The 21,302-nt window shown below is 44.2% G+C and overlaps 1 protein-coding gene across 1 annotated transcript; it reads left to right on the forward strand.

The window, feature by feature from the left end:
* The first annotated feature begins 3,629 nt into the window (after nucleotides 1-3,629).
* On the forward strand, nucleotides 3,630-18,864 carry LOC146640171 (alpha-2Db adrenergic receptor-like). The gene is made up of 2 exons (XM_085358252.1): nucleotides 3,630-3,956; nucleotides 17,719-18,864. The coding sequence occupies exons 1-2, from the start codon at nucleotides 3,630-3,632 to the stop codon at nucleotides 18,862-18,864; spliced, it is 1,473 nt and encodes a 490-aa protein (XP_085214378.1).
* Nucleotides 18,865-21,302: the final 2,438 nt, after the last annotated feature.

Below are 21,302 nucleotides of genomic sequence, written 5' to 3' on the forward strand. Positions count from 1 at the left end.
CCTGTACAGTACAGAACGCCTTCAGTTTGTCAAATTCACATAAATCTTCGATCCTAGCAGCGTGACTCTGAAGTGCTGTACTGTGTGTTTGTAAGTTTTCTCCCCAACAAACACAACACTGTCGACCACCTGCAGGAGCCTTTGGTTTCATTCTATAATACTGGACTTATTTTTCAACGAAGGTTTGAACTTTGAGAGTTTAAACAAGAGAGAAAAGTGTGAAAATGTTCATGCCTGTCTGAGAAAAGTGTATAAAGTGTGTAGTGAGGGGTTTTACTTAAAACATCTATAATAATTGTAAAATATAAAGTTAGCTACTTTGCGGATTTCACCTATTGCGGGTTATTTTTAGAACGTAACTCCCACAATAAACGAGGGACGACTGTATAAAAGATGGATTTGGCTTCTCAAATGTCTCCACCTTCAGCTGGTGCCCAATCCACACCTCACTGGACTCTTGCAGAGTTGTGGTCACGAGGTAGATGGTGCTTACCGTGCTGGTAATCCCCTAACCAGACGGTGGACACTGGAGGTGAAGGCAGCTGTTATATTGAGGAGGTTAACTATCGGCAGGTAAAAGCAGCAAAGCACATTGGACTGTGGCAGAGGAAAACGCACAGAACAAGAAGTTCAGTCACCTGGCAAACCATCAGATGACTCAGAAGGTTGAAGTGGCTTTCTGTTCACAGTGGATGAGATTTGCTCTGAGTTTCTCAAGGCTCTACAAGACTGCATTAAAGTCAGTGAGAAAGCCTCTGGATCCGTAGAACATTTGCCAGCGATTGGTCCACAGAATTTCCAGGTGGAGCCAGGGGGCAGAGGGCATCTGTTTTGATGGCATCAGGATCTTGTCTCTACTATTTGCAGATGATGTGATGTTTTTCTCTTCAATGAGTTTAGTCATCAAGCTTGGAGTGAGAAGAATTGTGGCTTTCTTGTGTGCAAGAAACAACAGTATGAGTGTTTCGGGGGAGTTTGACTTTTAATTAAGAAGCCACTATTGTATGAGCATCACTGTGTTTTTCCAAGTTGGATCCACACTAAGCTCTCGTGCTCTGGTGTGTATGGGAGGAAACCACAGCATGTCATGAATACTGTGGTTTGTTCTGAGGGATTTACTGTAAATTCAATATTTGTCTTCAGTAACTGAAAGGTGTGCTGTGTGTTAAATGGCTAAACTATGGTACAATCAGTATCACCTGCAACACACTGATTCAATGCAGGTTGTGGAAGCAGGAACACTACATCTAGTATCCTACAACAATTAGGAAAAGGACACTATCACATTATATATATACAAGTATGTTAGCATACATGGTGGAGTGATTCTGGGGGTTGTTTAGTCGGCTCTCAGTGCCTGATGTGAACAGAAACACTCCCTGTGTCTCAGATCCTGGGCTTGTTCTTTCCGTCCTCTGCCAGGGAGAGAATAGAAGTAGGCGATCACTGCCATTTGTCTGTTTGTTGGCCAAAATCTACCAAGCCAAATCTGATCAAACTTGGTAGGTAGGAGGAGCACGGGTAAATAAAGAAACCACTACATTTCTGTGTGGATCTGGACCACTTCAAAAAATAAAAAGCAAAATGGGGCTTTGGACTTGGGAGAGGATGAACACTCTTTGCTAGCTTGAAGAGCACATATGGAACAGCACCACCAACAATGCATTTGGTGGTGATGCGTTAATTTCCCTCCATGAAGATTCATTATTCTCAATGACCTAAAGCCCCACAGGTTGAATAAACGGCTCCAAACGTGGCTAATATGAACGCTCCCTCAGGAATCCCTGATGATGTTGATGCAGCGAGGCAGTAAGAGCAAGAAGACAGACTGTATGTATCCACTGTAAAGGTGCCCACGGGCCGTGGCACCACAGGATTACCTCCCTGCATGGATTCCTGTCACGCATGGCTGTGACAGTTCAGCCACCTCTGACGCTGGTGTGAAAGGCGTGCGAGTGTCACTGTGGTGAGTTGCATTCACATGCAGGAGAAGTGTAACCACAGTGCAGGCGGATTCTGGTCGATCTGCCTACATGTGAGCGCTCAGTGCCAGGCAGCTAAATTAAGAGCATCAGTGATTAAGTAAAAGGCTCCTTGCTCTGACTTCTCTCATCTCAGGATAAATGGAAACTGATGAGCACTCAGAACTTGACACAACTCTTCTTTCTCTCTTTTCTCCGAGGCTCCTTTCCATTTCCTTCTCTACCTCCTCTCCTTTCTCTCCCCTCTTTTCTTTCTCTTCTGCCCACTTTCCACTCTCCCTTTCTCTCTTTGCTTCCTTCACACTCAGTTCCTTACTCCTCCCACTTCCTTCTCTCTTCTTTCTTGAGCCTGTCATAGTTTTCCTCATCTCTTCCTGTCTTCCAGTCTTCACTTGTCTGCTTTGCCCGGTTTTCCTCATCTTCCTGTCCGTTCTTTCCCCTCTGTTTTTTCCCTTTTCTCTGTCTTTATTTTTTCTTACATAACTACTCTTGTTCTTCTCGCCTCTCCTCCCCTCTTCTTCCTGCCATTCATCCTTCCTTTTTCCTCTTTCCTCCACAGGCCCCTGCAGTCTTTCCTTTTTCTACACCTTCTCATTTCTTTTCTGTTTCCTGTTTTGTCTGTTCATCTTTACCCTTCATTTCCCCTCTCCCCTTTCTTTTCTTTTTAACTATCCCTTATTTTCAGTTTCCTCCCAATTCCAGTTCCCCTCTTTCATCTCATCTTCATCTTCTTCTTCTTCTTGCTCTCTCTAGCTTCATTAGTTTCCTTTTCATTCCCCATTCCTATATCTCCCCGTGTTCCCCTTTTCCCTCCTCCCACACTCTCACACTTCATCCATCGTTTCTGTCTCACTCCTTTGCTCTTTCCTTGCCTCTTCTCCTTCAAACACCTCTTCCTCTCTCTCGCTCCTGTCCAAGTCTTTCTTCTTTTCATCTCTCTCTCCTCCTCCTCTCTTCTCTATTCCAGCAGCACCGACTTAGTGAGCAGCAGCGGCAGCAGCAGCAGCAGCACCGTCACTCAGCTCAGCAATCACTCGCATGAAAGTGAGGACCTGCTTTTTTTTCTTGACTCTTTTTTTATTTTTAAAGATTTAATCTTTTCTTTTGAGTATTTTTTTCCCTCCACTTTTCAGCCGCTGGTTGTTTTCCCAGTGCAGCAGAATGAGGGTACCATGCATCCCAAATAGGCTTTCTGTCCTCACTCCAACTAGAGCACGCAGCCATATGCTTGTCTTCGTTCCTTCAGCTCACTGGAGTTAAACAGGTCAGTCTGTAGCTTTTATATAAAATTTAAAAGTGGGGACTTTAGAAGACGGGATTTTCTTAATGAAATTTCTCATGCAAACCCTTCATGTAGTGGCAGAGTGTGTTTGGGCACGACCACTGATATCAAGCTGCATGTTTCAGAGGATAATAGTATGAAATATTCAGGATAGTTATCGTCCTGTGAGAATGACAGAAATCGATTTTTGTCAAGAGACAAATCATCTTTTTTTTTCTTTTTTTTGAAACTTTAATATTTGGAAGTTGGTGAAGATATTTGGGGGACATTTCTGTGTTTTCGCTGTTTTTTTTTTTTGTGACATAAAGACACATGCACTGGTCTTCAGTGAAAATGGAGATCACAACGTCAGTGGTTTAAGCAGGATGGAAGCATCGGAGGCGTTGACGCCTGTAACGGCCACCACGCCGGCCACGTTGATACCAAACTCTTCTCTGGAGAATGTCAGCCAGGCGTCCTCTGGCTCGTCCAGATCTCCTCCTCTACCTCCTCACTCGCAGGTGGCGTCGGTGTTTATCGTGCTGGTGGTCACGGTCATCATCCTGGGGACTGTGGTGGGGAACGTGCTGGTCGTGGTGGCGGTGTTCAACAGTCGAGCCCTGAGGGCACCTCAGAACCTTTTCCTGGTGTCTCTGGCTTCAGCGGACATACTGGTGGCAACTCTGGTCATCCCCTTCTCCCTAGCCAATGAGGTGAGGCGACTGTTTTGTAGTTCCAAGTTCACACAGTTTTCTATGTATTCGGTTCCTGTTCCTTGTCTGTTTACAAACAAGAATTAATAGCTGTATTAGCGCCGATCAGGTCAAATCTCTGAAAGTCCAATAATTTTAGATGTTGTTCAAACTTGGTCTGGAGGTTTCTCTCCATCTCGATTCTTCTCTTGTGAAAAAATACAGTGTTCACTGCACCAACGCAGGGGCTCACCACAGAGCTCCTGCAACGCTGAGTCTGCCGACAGATGAGTAGTCTCTGTGCAGCCCTTTCCTTTCATTTCTCAACATACTGCAGTCTACAATTATTTGATGGTTAAATGAGTTTCACTGGGAGTATCAAGGTTAAGAGAACATGATTTTCTTCATTTTCATTTGAGTATTTATGATTTCCATGATATAAAAAGCCTAAAAAAAAGCTATCCTATTTTTCTCTCTGTCCCCTGCTCATCCTTATTGTCACCCTCAGGGCACCCTCCATTCTCCCCTCTCTCTTCACTTTCATCATCCTCTCACTCTGTGCTCACTGGCTGCTATACAGAATGACCCTCTGCAAGTACCAAGCGTACGGGACTGATCCGAGCCCCGTGAGCTTGCAGCCTTGTGCTGTTTGGTGATGAGGTACATCAGAGGCCAAACCGCATTGATAATGCGTCCTAAGGCACGCCATAATAACAGTAAATCATGTCATCATGTTGATAAATGTTAAGTCCAAACTCAAAATTCAAATTCAAATTTTATTTGTCACGTACACAGTCATACACAGTACGATATGTAGTGAAATGCTTGGACAACTGCTCGTGACCTAAAGAAAACAAAAAAGGAAAAGGCTATGAATAAGATAGGAAATAAATATAAAAATTAAAAAGGGTAAATTTAACTAGGAAGGAATAAAATATAAATTAAGGTTAAAAATGAAATAACTGTACAACACAAATTAGAATGAAGGGTAAATTTAACTGGGAAAGAATAAGATAAAATATATAAATTAAAGTTGAAAATAAAATAACTGTACAACAAAATACACAATACACAATATAGAACTATATAAGAATGTATGAAGAAATATAAATATAAATAAATATATACACAATAACAGCAGCTGTACAAGTATTAACTGGAAATGAAGAATATAGTGACCAGTGTTGTGCAAAACCAAAGTCCAGAAAGTCCAGTGTGTGTGTAAGAACCATATGTGTGGGTCAGTACTGTGTGGTGGTGTGATTGAGAGACCGTATCGCCTGCGGGAAGAAGCTCCTCCTCAGTCTCTCTGTGTTGGTCTTCAGGGAGCGGAATCGCTTTCCTGACCTCAACAGAGAGAACAGTCTGTTGTTGGGATGGCTGAGGTCCTTCACCATCTTCCTGGCCTTGGTCCAGCACCGCCTGCTGTAGATTGAGTGCAGGTCAGGGAGCTCGGAGCGGATGGTGCGCTCAGCTGATCGCACAACCCTCTGTAGAGCTCGTCTGTCCTGCATGGTGCTGTTCCCGAACCAGGTTAAGATGTTTCCCGTCAGGATGCTCTCTATGGTGCACGAGTAAAAGTTCCTGAGCACCTAGGAGGGCAGTTGGAAGTCTCCCAAGCGTCTGAGGTGGTAGAGACGCTGACGGGCCTTTTTCACCACGGTGTTGATGTGACAGGACCATGACAGGTCCTGCGTGATGTGAACTCCGAGGTATTTGAAGCTGTCCACTCTCTCCACTGGGCACTCGTTGATGACGGGGGTCTGGTAGTTCCTCTCCTGCTTAGTGCTGAAGTCCACTATCAGCTCCTTTGTCTTACTGACGTTTAGAAGGAGGTTGTTCCTCTGGCACCAGTTCTCCAGATTCCTAATCTCCTTCAGGTAGGCCGTCTCGTTGTTATCAGAGATCAGGCCCACCACGACGGTGTCGTCAGCAAACTTGACGATGGTGGTGGAGCTGGTAGTGGCCACACAGTCATATGTGTACAAAGAGTACAGCAGGGGGCTCAGAACACACCCCTGGGGGGCTCCAGTGCTGAGAGTGGTGGAGGCTGAGACATGTCCGCCCATCCTTACTGCCTGTGGTCTGCCAGTTAGGAAGTTGGAGATCCACTGACACATAGATGAGCTGAGTCCCAGATGCTCCAGCTTGGTGGTGAGTGTGGAGGGAATTATGGTGTTAAATGCAGAGCTGTAGTCTATGAAGAGCATTTTAACATAATTCCCCCTTCTAGTGTCCAAGTGAGTGAGTGATGTGTGGAGGAGATGAGAGATGGCATCGTCTGTGGAACGATTTGGACGGTAAGCGAACTGTAGTGGGTCCAGTGTGTCTGGTAGTGAAGAAATGATGAAGTCTCTGACCAGGCGTTCAAAGCACTTCATCACTACTGAGGTGAGGGCTACAGGGCGATAGTCATTGAGAGGAGCAGGGTGGGGTTTCTTCGGGACAGGAACAATGATGGACTCTTTGAAGCATGTGGGGATCACCGACTGAGATAAAGAGATGTTGAATATCTCAGTGAACACAGGAGCTAGCTGGTATGCGCAGTCTCTGAGGATACAACCTGAGATGCCGTCTGGTCCTGCTGCTTTCCTGGTGTTCACTCTCTTGAAGGCTCTCCTTACTTCATGCTCGGAGATGACGAGCACGTTTCCGGTGCTGGCAGTATCTTCCTGTTTGCAGCCATTAGCGCCGCTAGCACTAGCATTGTTGGAGTCCTTAGCTGCAGCCTCGAAGCGAGCAAAGAAAGTGTTCAGCTCGTCTGCCAGAGTCACGGCCGCGTTCGTCATACCGGTTGTTGGTGCTTTATAGTCCGTTATTGTCCTTAGTCCCCGCCACAGGCTCCTAGAGTCACTCTGTTGGAGTTGTGACTCTAGTTTCCTCCCATAGCGCTGCTTCGCCTCTTTCACCGCCCTCCGCACGTTATATGACGCGGCTTTGTACGGGTCCATGTCCCCCGTCGTGAGTCCCGTGTTGTAGGCAGCGGAGCGGGATCTCAGAGCGTCGCTTCCCTTTGTTCTCCCTCAAGATCTCACTCGGCCAGCTCGGATCCGGAGTTAAAAACTTCGAATTGTGAGTACATTGTATACCAATAGAAACAAGAGTGTCACTGTCATACCTAATGTACCCAATAGTGATGATTTTGCCGATTTAGAAACGCTGAAAACTAACTTAAAAAACAAAGACAAAGAAAAAGTGGTCGGAGCAGTCGTGACGGTGTTCCAGATCTACTGGCGTTTAGATCAACTGGCGTTGGTCGAACAGATGTGTGGCAGTCTTGCGTTTCAGTAGCTACTACCGACAAACCAGCAAAAAAACGCCAAATGTATCACCTGTGACACTTGTGAGGTTGTCTCAAACACACTCTGTCAGTCTTGATGCTGTTGAACAACAAAATGTTTAAAAATGTGGCGAGTTTACCTGGTGATATCCTCATGCACGACGCGATCGCAAAAACAGCAAACAAGTAACACCACGCCGATGTTGTTCACAGGACAGCAAGAGTAAACGATCGGGAGACTCTTGTCGTCGTTATCGTTCCCCTCGCACGGTTTATTTCTCCGAATTCAGCGTTTTTGCTTCACAACTAAAGCGAGCAGTTTACTTTGTGCACTAACATGGAGTCGGGTCAACCAGCGCCACCTCTGGCCAAGTGCCACAGCCTACAGCCAGATCAACCTGTGACACACATCTGCACCACGTTTGAATCAGTGTCATGCACATTTGTACCTTTCAATTGTCTCTGTTTGTGCGTCATGCAAATAAACCTTTGAAAAGAATGAAATGATATCATATATTCCTTATTGGCCTACATTTGTTCAAAATCCCAAATTATATACACAAAGTCATAGAAATCACCACTCCAATTGGTCATCATGATTTTGATATTCTCTTTTTCCATAACAATGAAATACACCTTGGACAAATATGACACATCAATATTTCATTAGTGTTGTCACATCACGTCGTTAGCATAGTCTGCCTGTGTCTTCCCTCTGCAAACGAACATTTCAGAGTTGGTTGTTATATACAGTCTGTATAAGTGTGGTTAATCTAATAAACATTTGTAAGGAGATGGCAGTTACTGTGAATGTACTGCAGGTGATTAGTAATAAACAGTCAGACAATGACCCTGACAATCTCATTCAATCTTGCAGATTGAATGCACCTTCTGTGGAAAGTGGTACCACACAGTGTTGTGGACAAATGTTGTGGGTGCTAAATAAACAGAAAAAAGTGATCCCTGTTGTCTTTGCTTACTGATTGTTTTTAGTGTTGACAATCCACATTGCTGGAATTGCATCTGTCAACATGTTTGTGGGCAGATTTGGATGTACCAGGGGTAAGTGCAGCCACTCAGCCTCTACTCAATGTGATCATAGCAGCAGGTGCAGATGTGTCACAAGTTAATCTAGTAGTAGGCTGTGGTAGTAGTGGACTGACCTCCATTGGAGACTGCTCCAGCTGCTGTGTGATAGTGGATCTGCTACAAATTGAAGATCATAAGCAAGTTTTGGAAATTAACCCTTGTATTATGTTGAAGAACAAACAATTGACATTGATTTTGTTGCAGGTAATTTTGACCCGTACTGTGTAAATCCACTCAGAATTGTTCAAAAACTGCAATAAAACAATAGCAACTTTATTTTCCATTAGATAAACATGTAGAACACAGACATACAACAGTTAGACTTTCCATAACTATTTTAGGAACAATTTGGTTTTTCGTTCTTACAAACACATTTCTTTTGAACTTGCCCAACGTTCTCAGTTTTTCAATGCTCAACATTTTCAATTTTGTCCACATGCTGGACAAAATGTGCTTTCTGCAGATGTACTTCTTGCATTCCTCACAGAAAGTGCTTGTTTTCAAACAGGAATCTTCCTAACTAAGATTTAAAACAAAGGATTTCTACGTCTCCTCCAGTCTCACAAACAGATGACAAACCAAGCGACACACCTGAGTCACTGACTTTCTTAAATCCACTCACTCTCACTGGCTCTGTTTATTACTAATCACTGTGTAACTGCTGTGAATTCAAAGTAACTGCCATCTCCTTACAAATGTTCATTAGATTAACCACACTTATACAGACTGTATATAACTCCAGCCATGTTGATGGATTGCCTATATTGGCTGGAAATATTAATTTCCAGGGAACAGACACAGACAAACGATGCTTACAGGATGTGATGTGACAACACTAATGAAATATTGATGTGTCATATTTGTCCAAGGTGTATTTCATTGTTATGGAAAAAGAGAATATCAAAATCATGATGACCAATTGGAGTGGTGATTTCTATGACTTTGTGTATATAATTTGGGATTTTGAACAAATGTAGGCCAATAAGGAATATATGATATCATTTCATTCTTTTCAAAGGTTTATTTGCATGACGCACAAACAGAGACAATTGAAAGGTACAAATGTGCATGACACTGATTCAAACGTGGTGCAGATGTGTCACAGGTTGATCTGGCTGTAGGCTGTGGCACTTGGCCAGAGGTGGCGCTGGTTGACTCGACTCCATGTTAGTGCACAAAGTAAACTGCTCGCTGTAGTTGTGAAGCAAAAACGCTGAATTCGGAGAAATAAACCGTGCGAGGGGAACGATAACGACGACAAGAGTCTCCCGATCGTTTACTCTTGCTGTCCTGTGAACAACATCGGCGTGGTGTTACTTGTTTGCTGTTTTTGCGATCGCGTCGCGCATGAGGATATCACCAGGTAAACTCGCCACATTTTTAAACATTTTGTTGTTCAACAGCATCAAGACTGACAGAGTGTGTTTGAGACAACCTCACAAGTGTCACAGATGACACATTTGGCGTTTTTTTGCTGGTTTGTCGGTAGGAACTACTGAAACGCAAGACTGCCACACATCTGTTCGACCAACGCCAGTTGATCTAAACGCCAGTAGATCTGGAACAACGGCAGCCGACCTCACCAGCGCCATTCTTGTTTATAAAACAATATTTACAGTATGTTAAAATATGTTGGCCTGATTTAGGCGTATGACAGGTGCAATCATACGACATAGAACAGCTAATAAGGACACTGGTCTTGCAGGAGTTATTTAGTAATACATAATAACTCCCGATGGCATTCATTAGAGTACACAAAAGCTCACTTCCCTCAGAGCGGGTCACCATATAATACAGCTTAGTGCTTCTTGTGTTGCTACGTTTTCAGCTGAAGCCGCGATCAATACAAATGACTGCTTGGAGTAAGGTGTAGCTGCCAGTACAGCCCAGTACCAGTCAGACTGTGCTGTGGACTCAACTATTCTGCATCATTTGTAAGCCTCCACTATTTTTTTTTAAATTAAAGTCCAGTCACCCAATAAATTTATTTAGGCAATTTATTTTTTTGGAATTAAAAAAAGCTTTTTGTCATGGTCCAAGAAAACCCAGCGTTTTGCTTCTCTTACTCTGAAGGTACTTCGTCTCATATGTTGTGTTTAGCTTTGCGTCTTCTGTCTCCAGCTGAGTTCCCCATGTGTTTCCTGTTCCCTTGTTGTTCCCTGTCTAAGCTCTTTGTTTCCTTCTGTCCGGCGTTGCGATCTCCCTCATGGTTGTGTGAGTCTCTGTGTGTTCAGTTCATTAGATTTTCCAGTTTAGTTTTGTACAGTTTATTCCTGTGTTTGAGTCTCGCCTATGAGTCTGCCTTTGGGTCCTTTCCTGCCTGCAGCACACAGCCGATCATGACACTTTTCATCCCAGCATTTCAACGTGCCCTCCTACCATTGTGACAAAGTCTGTCCCATTTTCCGCTCCATTACCGCGAGATTGCATCAAATAGGAATCTCATACCCAAGTAGCTCATCTGTTTGAAATGACCCTCAAAGCCTGTGATGTTCAAGAAACCTGATTGGGATCATTTGCATATCCTGCTGTAAGCAGCCATCAGAAGATGTGTACACTGTGGCTGTAAAGAGATAGACATGGTCAGCAACAATATTCAGGTGGGCTGTGGTATTTAAATGACGCACAGCTGGTAAAGAGCCAAAGTGTGCCAAGAAAATATCTCCCATCACCGCCATAAGTACCTCGAACCACTTATTCAAGGCAGGATGGATCTATGCTTTCATGTCGTTTCAGCAGAAATCCAGACTCATGAGATCAGGCAACATTTGTCCAACCTTTTATTGTTCACTTCGGTGAGCCTTTGCAAACTGCTCTTAGCTGACAGGATTAGCACTTGGTGTGGTCTTCTGCTGCTGTGGCCCAAGCCCAGTGTATGATGCATTCATAGATGCTCTTCTGCACACTTTGGTTGTAATGAGTCGTTGTTTGAGTTACTGTTCCCCTCCTCTGAGCTGTCTCCTCTGGGAAAGACAAAGATTTTTTTTTTTTCTAGAGAACTGCCACTAACTGGATGTTTTGTCTTTTTCCTGCCATTCTTTGTGAACTCTATAGATGCTTGTGTGGAAAAATTCCAGTAGATCAACAGTTTCTGAAGTACTCAGTTTTCTTTTCTTTCCTTTCTCTCCCGTTCTGATGCTTGGTTGGACCTTCAGTGCAGTGCAATGATATGCACTACACTGAATAATTTACTGTAACACAAACACATATTTATTCATATTCAGTGCTGATGTACACAGTAACATATTTTTTAGAAATGTGCATTACTAATTTTGAATCACTTCGCCTCTGTCAGTGCACCCCAGGGCGGCTGTGGCTACAATGTAGCTTGCCATCACCAGTGTGTGAATGTGTGTGTGAATGGGTGGATGACTGGATGTGTAAAGTGCTTTGGGGTCCTTAGGGACTAGCAAAGCGCTATACACATACAGGCCATTTACCATTTACCATTCACTTAAAGCTGGATTACCTCACAGGGGTGTCTAAGGAGCTTGGAAAGAAAAGTGTCTGGACTTCTTTAAGTTGCTTGAAGACGTTTCACCTATCATCCGAGAAGCTTCTTCAGTTCTAGGGTCAAAAGGTGGAGAGTCCCAGAGTTAAACCCTGTAGGACTGTCCCCCCCAAGAGGGCCAAAGGACCCCCTAATGATCCTCTACCTAATCACACGATCCATGGTGTGAAAGCGGGTGTGGGTCACAATCAGCCAAGGTTTCAGGTGAACCCGCTGTGAAACTTAGCCCCAACCTATCATGTTGTTTTCTGAGGTCAATCTGGGACTCTCCAGCATTTGACCTGAAGAAGCTTCTCGGATGAGAGGTGAAACGTCTTCAAGCAACTTAAAGAACTCCAGACGCTTTTCTTTCCAAGCTCCTTAGACTACGATGACCTGGATGACTGAGAACCTTCACAGACTCACGAGGGTGTCCACCTTCACACCTCAAAGAAAAAAGCTGTAACAACTGGGAATCCTCCACTGAGTCTTCTAAATTAAGTCATGTGAAATGTTCACACCAGTGTGTGAATGGGTGGATGACTGAATGTAGTGTAAAGCACTTTGGGGTCCTTAGGGACTAAGTAAAGCGCTTTACAAATACAGGCCATTTACCATATTTACCATTCACTTGGATAAATGACAAATAGAAAAAGGGCAGCTTGTGGTTTTTTTAATCACTGCGATTAAAACGCCAACAAAAGAAAGCAGTGTAGTGGAAGATATAGTGAAGCCTTTAGTTTACTTATAAAGACTGATCCAAGGACTGTGAATCACATGGTGCAGACCTTTTTACATATTTTCTATTAGCAGGCTTTTAGGCTTTCAGTGACACTGGGGAAACACTGGTAGGAGACCACAGCATGACCAGTAATGCAACTGTGTGAAAATGAACTGGTTGCTTTTGAAATGAATGCTTCGAAGTTGGAGACCAGGTCTACAGCTGCTGTTCAAAGCGACTTTAGTACCTCAAAATTGCAATGCAATAACAATAAGTACTTTATTCATCTTTTCATGGCTAAAGATGAAAATAAATACTTAAGAAAAAAATCCTGATTGAGGTTGTCATAATTCATGCATGACAGGGTTAAAGGAACCCTCCAGCATTGGGCCAAAAACATGCACTGCATGCACATAAAGACTGCATCACAATGAAGCCGGGGGTAAATATGTGGGGTGGGAGCTTCTGGTGCTGAATTTTGAATTAGTATCCAGGTGTGGATCAAGAGAAGCATTTCCATCCACTTGTTTTTAAAAATGCATTTCCGATTTGACCTTGCAATACCCAGAAGGAAAACAGACATTTTCAAAACATTTGAAGCATGCAGAAGAAACAAATACATGATATATAATGCACAAAACATACATGAATGTATGTAATGTTCACAGCAGCTTCTGCTCTGCTGCTGAGACACAAGAAACGTTGAAGACATTTCTCCATTTTTTACTCTTTGATTAAAGCACATTGAATCAAATCATATCCTTCCCTCATCTCCTTGTAATAATTGCAGCCTGCGGAAGTGTGAGCCCCATCAGCTGTTTATGGCAACAAATTTACTTCATCCATCCATTCAGTTTCTACTTCTTAACGGGGTCTGCATGTTGAGGGCAGCAGCAAAGATGCCCTGACACCCCCTCCAGCTCTTCTGGGGAGATACTGAGGCCCAGCTCAGAGTCCGTCTCTTCAGCGTGTCCTGGATCTGTCCTGGGGTCTCCTTCTAAAACACGTCACAACAGGAACACCCATGAGGCATCCCAGTAGGATGCCCGAAGCACCTCGTGGCTTTGACTGATCTCCTCGTCTTATCTCTAAGGCTGAGCCCCGACACAAGAAGCTCAATCTCTGTGATTGGATTCTTTCAGGTGCATTCACCTAAGCACACAGCTTTCTTGTCACCACAAAAGACCGACACATAAATTCACTCATGCTCATACATTTGCATAAAGGTCATGGATGGAATTATTTCCTAGATTTTCTCGAACACCGATGGGGATTGAGCGCAGTGTGTGAAATTAAAGCTGGGATTGAGCAGTCTGAATGTTGACGCTCTGAGGTCAGGGACAACTCTAACCCTAACCCCAGGAAATCAGCAGGCTTTGTGTTTATTGAAAGGCAAAGTCTTGGCAGACCTGGAACAAAGACATGATCGCTTTGCTGACACGCAGCAAAAGCTAATCACATATTTACCAAAACATCAATTTTGTTGTTTTTTTTTTTTTTAAGTGTAGTGTTCGGTTAGAGCGAGGGTCAGGATCACCGCCTTCAGTACGCTGATGTAGACCTCAGAGGGTTATCGATTCCTCCTGTGACTGAGGAAGTAGAGCAGGTCATCTACTACACCAAAGGTCAATTATTGGAGCTGAGCCTCATCCAATCCTTAATGGGCAAGGTAATGTACCAAACCCCCGATGCATCTCTCAGATTGTGAGTGTGCATGTGTGTGTGAGGGTTAGTTAGAAAGGTCTTAAAGGGATCGAATGATGCATCGTGGGTATGGGAGCATGTGGCTTGTTGTGAAAACCCCTGAGTTTGCAGGAAAAACCTGTATAAGTAATACCAGTGAGTACTGAAACATGTGCTGGGTGCAAACACACAGAGGTGCCTGTTGGTGTAACTTCAGGTACATTTTTAATATCATTATTTTTGGTGGTGGACGTGTGGATTTTTTTTATTCACGTTAGAGAGAATGCTCTTTTTGCAGAATCTCATAAACCCATGTTATTTACAACAGAACATAGAAACCATCAAATGGTTCAATTGAGAAAATGAAGCATTTTGAGTCATTTTGTTTTTGATGATAATAACACAAAACAGCTAAAGATGCTCACACGGAGCCATGGTTACCACAGTCTAACATCTCCCATCTTTGAAACATCGGTCAGTAAATGTTTGGGAACTAAAGGGACAGTTGCTGCAGGAAGACGAGTGTTGACCCATTCTTGTTGGATAGAGGATCCTAATAAAATAAGATGTCCGTCTCACAGGAAGTAACAAAGGTCAAACCGACCATTAGGGCTAATTTACCGCTACAGAGTAGCCGACGATCTGGCGAAGAGTGAAGGTCTGAGCTGCTCCTTAAGTACTGCCGATGACCTGCAGGTGAGGAGAGGCAGGCGAGGTAGACAGGAAGTAGAAAAAACACACCTTACACACTGACGGACAGCCTGGACCATGATATTATCACTGAGTAACTGAGCGGGGAAGCCCAGTCATGGCTGATATGGAGAAGCGTTCATGTTTTACTTGGAAGTGTTTGTTGTCCTTTGAGCTGGAAACATGAAATGAATTTGAACGTCTTACTGAGTAATGAAGAGACGCTCTCTGGCATTCTGCATGAAAACGTGTGAGAAGTAGACTGTCAACATCTTGGCTTGTTAAAAAACGTGACAGATAATTCTGAACAATTTAATTAATTGTTTCCCCTCGCTCAAGTTCGGAGGCACCTGTTTGATGTGTAGCTGCTGAATCCACTCTGATGTTCTCCTCTGCTCTCAGCAATAACTACCTGGTGCTTTGTTCCTGCTTTTCTTTAGCTATTATTCCTTGAAATGATCCTGCAGCTGTATTGTGTTAGACATGGCTTCATATCTGTAGTACTTTCTGTTCCTTCCTGCTCAGGTCTTTGTATTCACTCTCACACCACCGTCATCCTGGTACTTTGAGCCGTCTTTAGTCTCCTACTTAACTGGTTACATTGTAACTAGTTCTTACCTAGTCTCGTCTGCTACTTCTTTCTTCAGCTGAAGGATGGGTGGAGTTATGAGGGGAGTTATTGGGGGTGTCCAAATTCATGGGCTGCATCCAGGTCGATTACATCACAGCGACGCGATGAAGGCGGTCCAAATTTGCGTCCTCCTTTTCCCCAGATTTGAAGGATGGGTCGGGTGTATCCCTCGTGGGATTCATAGCGTGGCTCAGACGGCCAATTCCAGTTTCCAACAATGGCGGCAGCTACTTAGTTTTAATATTACTCTTATTACTCTTTCTGGGTCACAAAATAAACTTTTAAGATATTTTCAAGTGAAAATGTTGCTGTGTAAACTTCAAATCACATATTTGTAAAAGTGCTCAGACGTTTTTGGAGACGTCTGTTACCCACCAGCTCAATAGCTTGCCGGGGGTTCAAGGCTCACTAGAGCCGGCGAGAACGGCGAAGTCCCGGCAAATCGTTTTCAGACCCCTGCGGTCTTTCACTACTCAGGTTAAACATGATACATAAGTCACTTAGATAACTTAAGGGCAGGGATAGCTCAGTAGGTAGAGTGGTTGCCCCATGATCGGAAGGTCGGGGGTTCGATTCCCCTTAACAGCTACCCTGAGGTACCCCTGAGCAAGGTACTGTCCCTACACACTGCTCCCCGGGCGCCCAATGGCTGCCCACTGCTTCACTGAGTGAATGGGTTAAATGCAGAGAGCAATTTCCCCACGGGGCTCAATAAAGTACAATAATGTACACACTTTCTTCTTCTTCTTCTTCTAAAAATGTTATTGGCTAGACCGTCCAATTTCACAGCCACTCACTTCTGGCCTACCTGGCCTTCGGAGGACCCGGCCCACGTAGACTGCGAAGGCCGGGTCCTCAGGAAGATGCAGCCTCTGAATTTGGACACAGCTATTGTACCAGGTACTCTGACAAGGAAAAGAGATGAGACTGGAGAGAACACAAAGAAACTGCACTAATATGTAGACTTACCAGTTAACTACCAAGCCCTTATTTTAACCGTCTAGCATGGCTTATGTTCCCTGCTGATGGATGGTCATGGTTACAGTGGTCTTTGATGTTGTTGTCTTGGACTGCAGTTGGTGGAGATGAGAAGGGGGCCATTCTAACCATCAACCACACGGTGCTTCGCTAGGCACTCGGAGGCTAATGAACAGAACAAGGAGTACAGGCTCCAGCTGCAGTCCAACATGTTGGAGTCTTTCAATGTGACGGGAGACTCACTGGAGAGACAGACGATTGTACTAATCTATTAATTATTAGAAGTTAGGCAATTTACAGAAAAGGCATTTCATAAAATGAGATGTTTGCAACACTTTTAAAGTGCGCTTGTGTCTTGTGTATAAATGGAATCTGTGAGAAATGTTGAGCTTACACCTCAGTCTACGGCTGAGTGCTTATCTTCATAACTGTTTATCTGTTCTTGAAGCCAGCTTCACCCCGCCGCCTGAAATTCAAGAAGTACGATGTTCAAAGAAAAACGATGGAATATTCCATGGTGATCCTTCCATATAAAGATTTACAGTTTAACAACAATAGTGTTGAAATGAAACTACTGATTTGTGCTCCTGGACTTTTGTGGCTTTCCCTCCCATTTATCTCGCTGTCTGTCTTTCTGTTTACTGCACTTAAAGATCCTGCTGTATTCTGTTATTTCAGTCTGCCACAGCTATGATCAGCAGCTTGAAAAGTAAGAAGAACTGTTGGCCCAGTTTTAGGAATTGCTGTTTATGATTGTGTGCTGTGCAAATAAAAACAGTCAATTTATTTTAACCCTCATCTAACATGCAGGCTCATTTCACACCTCTAAATCGATAAACTAGGAGTGCAACAGGGTAACATGTGCTACTTTTTGTTTTTACCAAGCAGGTCATAAAAAACTGAAGTACATGAGGGCAGATGAAAAGGGACATTGGAAAAGGACAGACTTGGTGCTAGCAGAAGCTGGGGGCGGGGGGGGGTTGATGAATATTTCTGGGAAAAGATTACTGTTTTGAACTGGCTGGAGGAAGACCAGAGCAGCAGCTGCCGTAAGAGCCTCCAGAGTAAAAAAGCAGCAGCCAGTGTGGCAGTTATGAGGTTTTGACAGAATATTTATACTGCAGTGAAATATTCGATTAAGCGATTCCCTGCTGACAGATGCTGATTGAGGAATAAGCACTTTTCTTCGTACACGTCTTAATCACTTTGTCCTCCTTCCAGGTCATGGGCTACTGGTACTTTGGTTCCACCTGGTGCTCCTTCTACCTGGCTCTGGACGTCCTCTTTTGCACTTCCTCCATTGTCCACCTGTGTGCCATCAGCCTTGACCGATACTGGTCCGTCACCAAAGCGGTGAGCTACAACCGCAAACGTACTCCCCGGCGGATCAAAACGATGATCAGCATCGTGTGGCTCATATCTATTGTCATCTCGTCCCCACCGCTGCTAATGACCCACAAAGAGGATCTGGGGACGTACGGGGAGAATAACACGCACACACAGGAGTGTCTCCTCAACAACCAGACATGGTACATCCTCTCCTCCTGCCTGGTGTCCTTCTTCGCCCCGGGAGTCATCATGATACTCGTTTACTGTAAGATATACCGCGTTGCTAAGCAGCGGGCCTCCACCGTGTTCGTGGCGAAGAACGTGATGGAGCGGCAGCCGTCGCAGTCCGAGACGTGTTTCGTGGGCACGTCCAGGGTTTGCCAAAGGAAGGGCTGTCCTCAGTATGAGCTGGACAGCCCGCGGCCCCCCGCCCGACCCAGTTCTTCCAACATCGACAGCAACAGCAGCACTCACAGGAGAGGAGAGCTGGATGAGATCGACTTAGAGGAACGGAGCTGCCAAGGTGAAATAAAAACATCCTTGTCCTTTTCCTCATCGCTCCGCTTCCCCAGGAGAGGCGGTGGGAGGATGAAAACAGATGAGGGAAAGGACGCGGAGGGAGCAGCAAACAGTTTGAAACCCCCTCCTTCTGTGCCCCCTCCTTCCTGTGCCTCCATATCGTGGGCATCATCGGACCACGGCTCCAACCATTTCCTTCTCCCGTCTCCGGTGCCCGTCCGCAGCAGACACGCGTCTCTATCCAAAAACAAAGTGGCTCAAATGAGGGAGAAGCGCTTCACATTTGTCCTGGCAGTGGTGATGGGCGTATTTGTCCTCTGCTGGTTCCCGTTTTTCTTCACTTACAGCCTCCACGCTGTCTGCAGGGAGAACTGCATCATCCCTGATACTCTCTTCAACCTCTTCTTCTGGATCGGGTACTGCAACAGCTGCCTGAACCCCATCATCTACACCATTTTTAACCGAGACTTCAGAAGGGCCTTCAAGAAGATTTTATTCCAGACTCATAAACGAACCTAAGATGTCTGAGCGTGTGTGTGTGAGCGCACACACTGACACGCATTAAAACGCAATTGTGGACACGCAGTTTTAACCCTGTTTTCCACTGTGCTGTCATATCGACATTAAAGGGCTTGTCATACAGCCGGAGCATTGATTCATTATTCAACCACTCACTAATTTATTAAATCATCACTTTCTATTCTTGTGTAAACCCACAGAGGAAGATGATTAAAGGCAGGTGTTTCTGCCTCCTTGATGCAATAACAGTTCAACATCACAACCTGGATTGTGCCTGAACTTGAATGTTAATTAGAGGAAAACGTCCACGGGGCAGCGAACAACGTCCCCGTGGTTCTTCCATGTCTGTAGCAAGCAGGCAGACTGCCTCTGCAATCCTGTTATTGACCGAAAAAAGGCTTTAAGGAATGTGAGGGGTAGAACAAACCACTGCGCTTTGAATAACACACTGTGCCTGAGAGTAATTAAACACCACTGGCACAAAGTTTAAACTTTAACTTTAGGTGGAGACAGAAAAAGCTGTAAGAAATGTGCCAGTTTTTCATGCAGCGACAGTGTTCTGTTGACACTATACAGCTTGGGGGCAAAGGCATTAAAATGCATGCACAGCTACAGTAGCAGGCGGCTGAACAGAAAGAGAGAGAAAGAAAAGGCAGAGCTTAACTACACCCAAGACTCTAACCACTAAAAATAATCAATCTCAGGCTCATTCAGCATTGGATAATTATCCTCTGACGTTTAAGATTGAAGCTCAGGACTGCTGGTGATGTAACTCAGCTTTTACCTTTCTACTGTATTTGGTAAGGAGCTCGAAGGGGCCGACATGAAGCTAAGCTGCAGATAACTGGACAGACAGTGCGGTTAATCAGGCGCTACCACAGTTTGTGCAAAAAAAAACCCCCCGTCATAAATGACTTTTCAGTTAAGATAAAACAGATTATAATAAAGTCTGATATATCTTTTCAAGCATGAAGCACAGAGACAGGTATTGGTAGTGCAACTGTGAGTAATCATACACAAAAATTGCTCCAGTTGCTATGCAACATCATACTTGACAATAACTTTAAAGTTATGTAAGAACCTCATCCCTAACAAAATCTAAAAGGAAGCAGGATGGTCCAAAACGAAGAGCTGCTTTAGATCAAACATATTCATTTGTGAGAGGCTGGGTGAAAAATGAAGAGTCTGCATTATCATACGATATATGCCACAAGGGGGTGTGCCAAAATACACAGCAGCTGGAGGAGCCACAACTGATATATCCATGTACAGGCTGGAACAGCAGGCATAACAGAAAGTCTCTCTTAGAGTACCAATCCAGATCAGCTTTGTATTTGGTGAGCCACATAACACACAAACATGTCTGGATATGCAGATGACTACATGGTCATGAGTGTTCTCGGGCATTCATAGGATTGTAAGTAAACAGCCTGCACTTACATGCCAAAAAATATTTTTAAAAATTAAATAAAATAGATGCACATACACAGTATGACGTGTAAGGAGCTGCCACCAAGGTGCTTCCCTGCCACGTGGAGCAACTTGGCTCTTAGTGTCTTGGTCACAAACACTTTGGCACATGTAGGGGCGGCGTATTCAACCACTGCACCCCGCTCACATATAAGATGGACATATCTGCCAGTGCCATAAACTGCAATTCTTTTTACTGGATTGCTCTTGTTGCAGAAAGACTTCCAGTTGCATTGACTTCTATAAAAAATAACATAAATTCCATTTTGTGAATTATGATCAAAGCCCCTTTTGGTCATTGTCCACAGCTCGTTTGTGTCCACTTAACTGCGGACATGCACTCTCTTCAGTTGTCAACAAGAGCTTGAAATACTTAACTGCTTTCCATTTGGGGCAACGACTCATCCTCCTTTTAAGCACTTTCGAGTCTGAGAACCGTGAAAGTGCTAATTCTCATTTCTGCCACCTCTCATTCAAAAAAGAAGTACCCCAGCGTGAGCTGGAGGACACCACCTGATGGAGCAAAAAGAAAAATCACATCATCCACAAAAAGCAGCAATGAGACCCTGAGGCAAAGATCATCCCCAGGAGACTCTGGGTCGGGCAGCCCAGGGAGCTGGCCCATATGTCAGCTATCACAGGGCAAGTAGCTGAATGGACCCTGGATATTTCTAGAGTCTATCGCACAGCTGGGAAAAAATATGCTTACTTTAAAACATAGTTGTGGATACAGCTTCCTGCTCAAGAATGTAGGAAATGTAGGAAAATATCTGTGACGTACGAGCAACCTTAACGGAGGGTTGGAAATGTGTTGGTCAATACTGTGTTTTTAAATAGAGAGGAAACAAGGTATGTGTCATTAATCAATGCGTCTTTTACCCTTAACCATCTTATGGCCAAATAAGAATAATGATTCTTTTTCCTCCAGCAAAACTCAGCTATAAATAGATAAAACAAAACGTTTCAAA

This window comes from Diplotaxodon limnothrissa, linkage group LG1, assembly GCF_057381915.1.
Source record: "Diplotaxodon limnothrissa isolate DT_005_m linkage group LG1, D_limnothrissa_male_GT1.1, whole genome shotgun sequence".
NCBI classification, from domain to species: Eukaryota; Metazoa; Chordata; class Actinopteri; order Cichliformes; family Cichlidae; genus Diplotaxodon; species Diplotaxodon limnothrissa.

What these genes read in the sequence shown, in the direction of transcription:
- LOC146640171 (XM_085358252.1), top strand. Translation starts at nt 3,630, where the DNA reads ATGGAAGCATCGGAGGCGTTGACGCCTGTAACGGCCACCACGCCGGCC. An exon ending in CCTTCTCCCTAGCCAATGAG is followed by an intron (nt 3,957 to 17,718) that starts GTGAGGCGACTG and finishes TCCTCCTTCCAG; the next exon opens with GTCATGGGCTACTGGTACTT.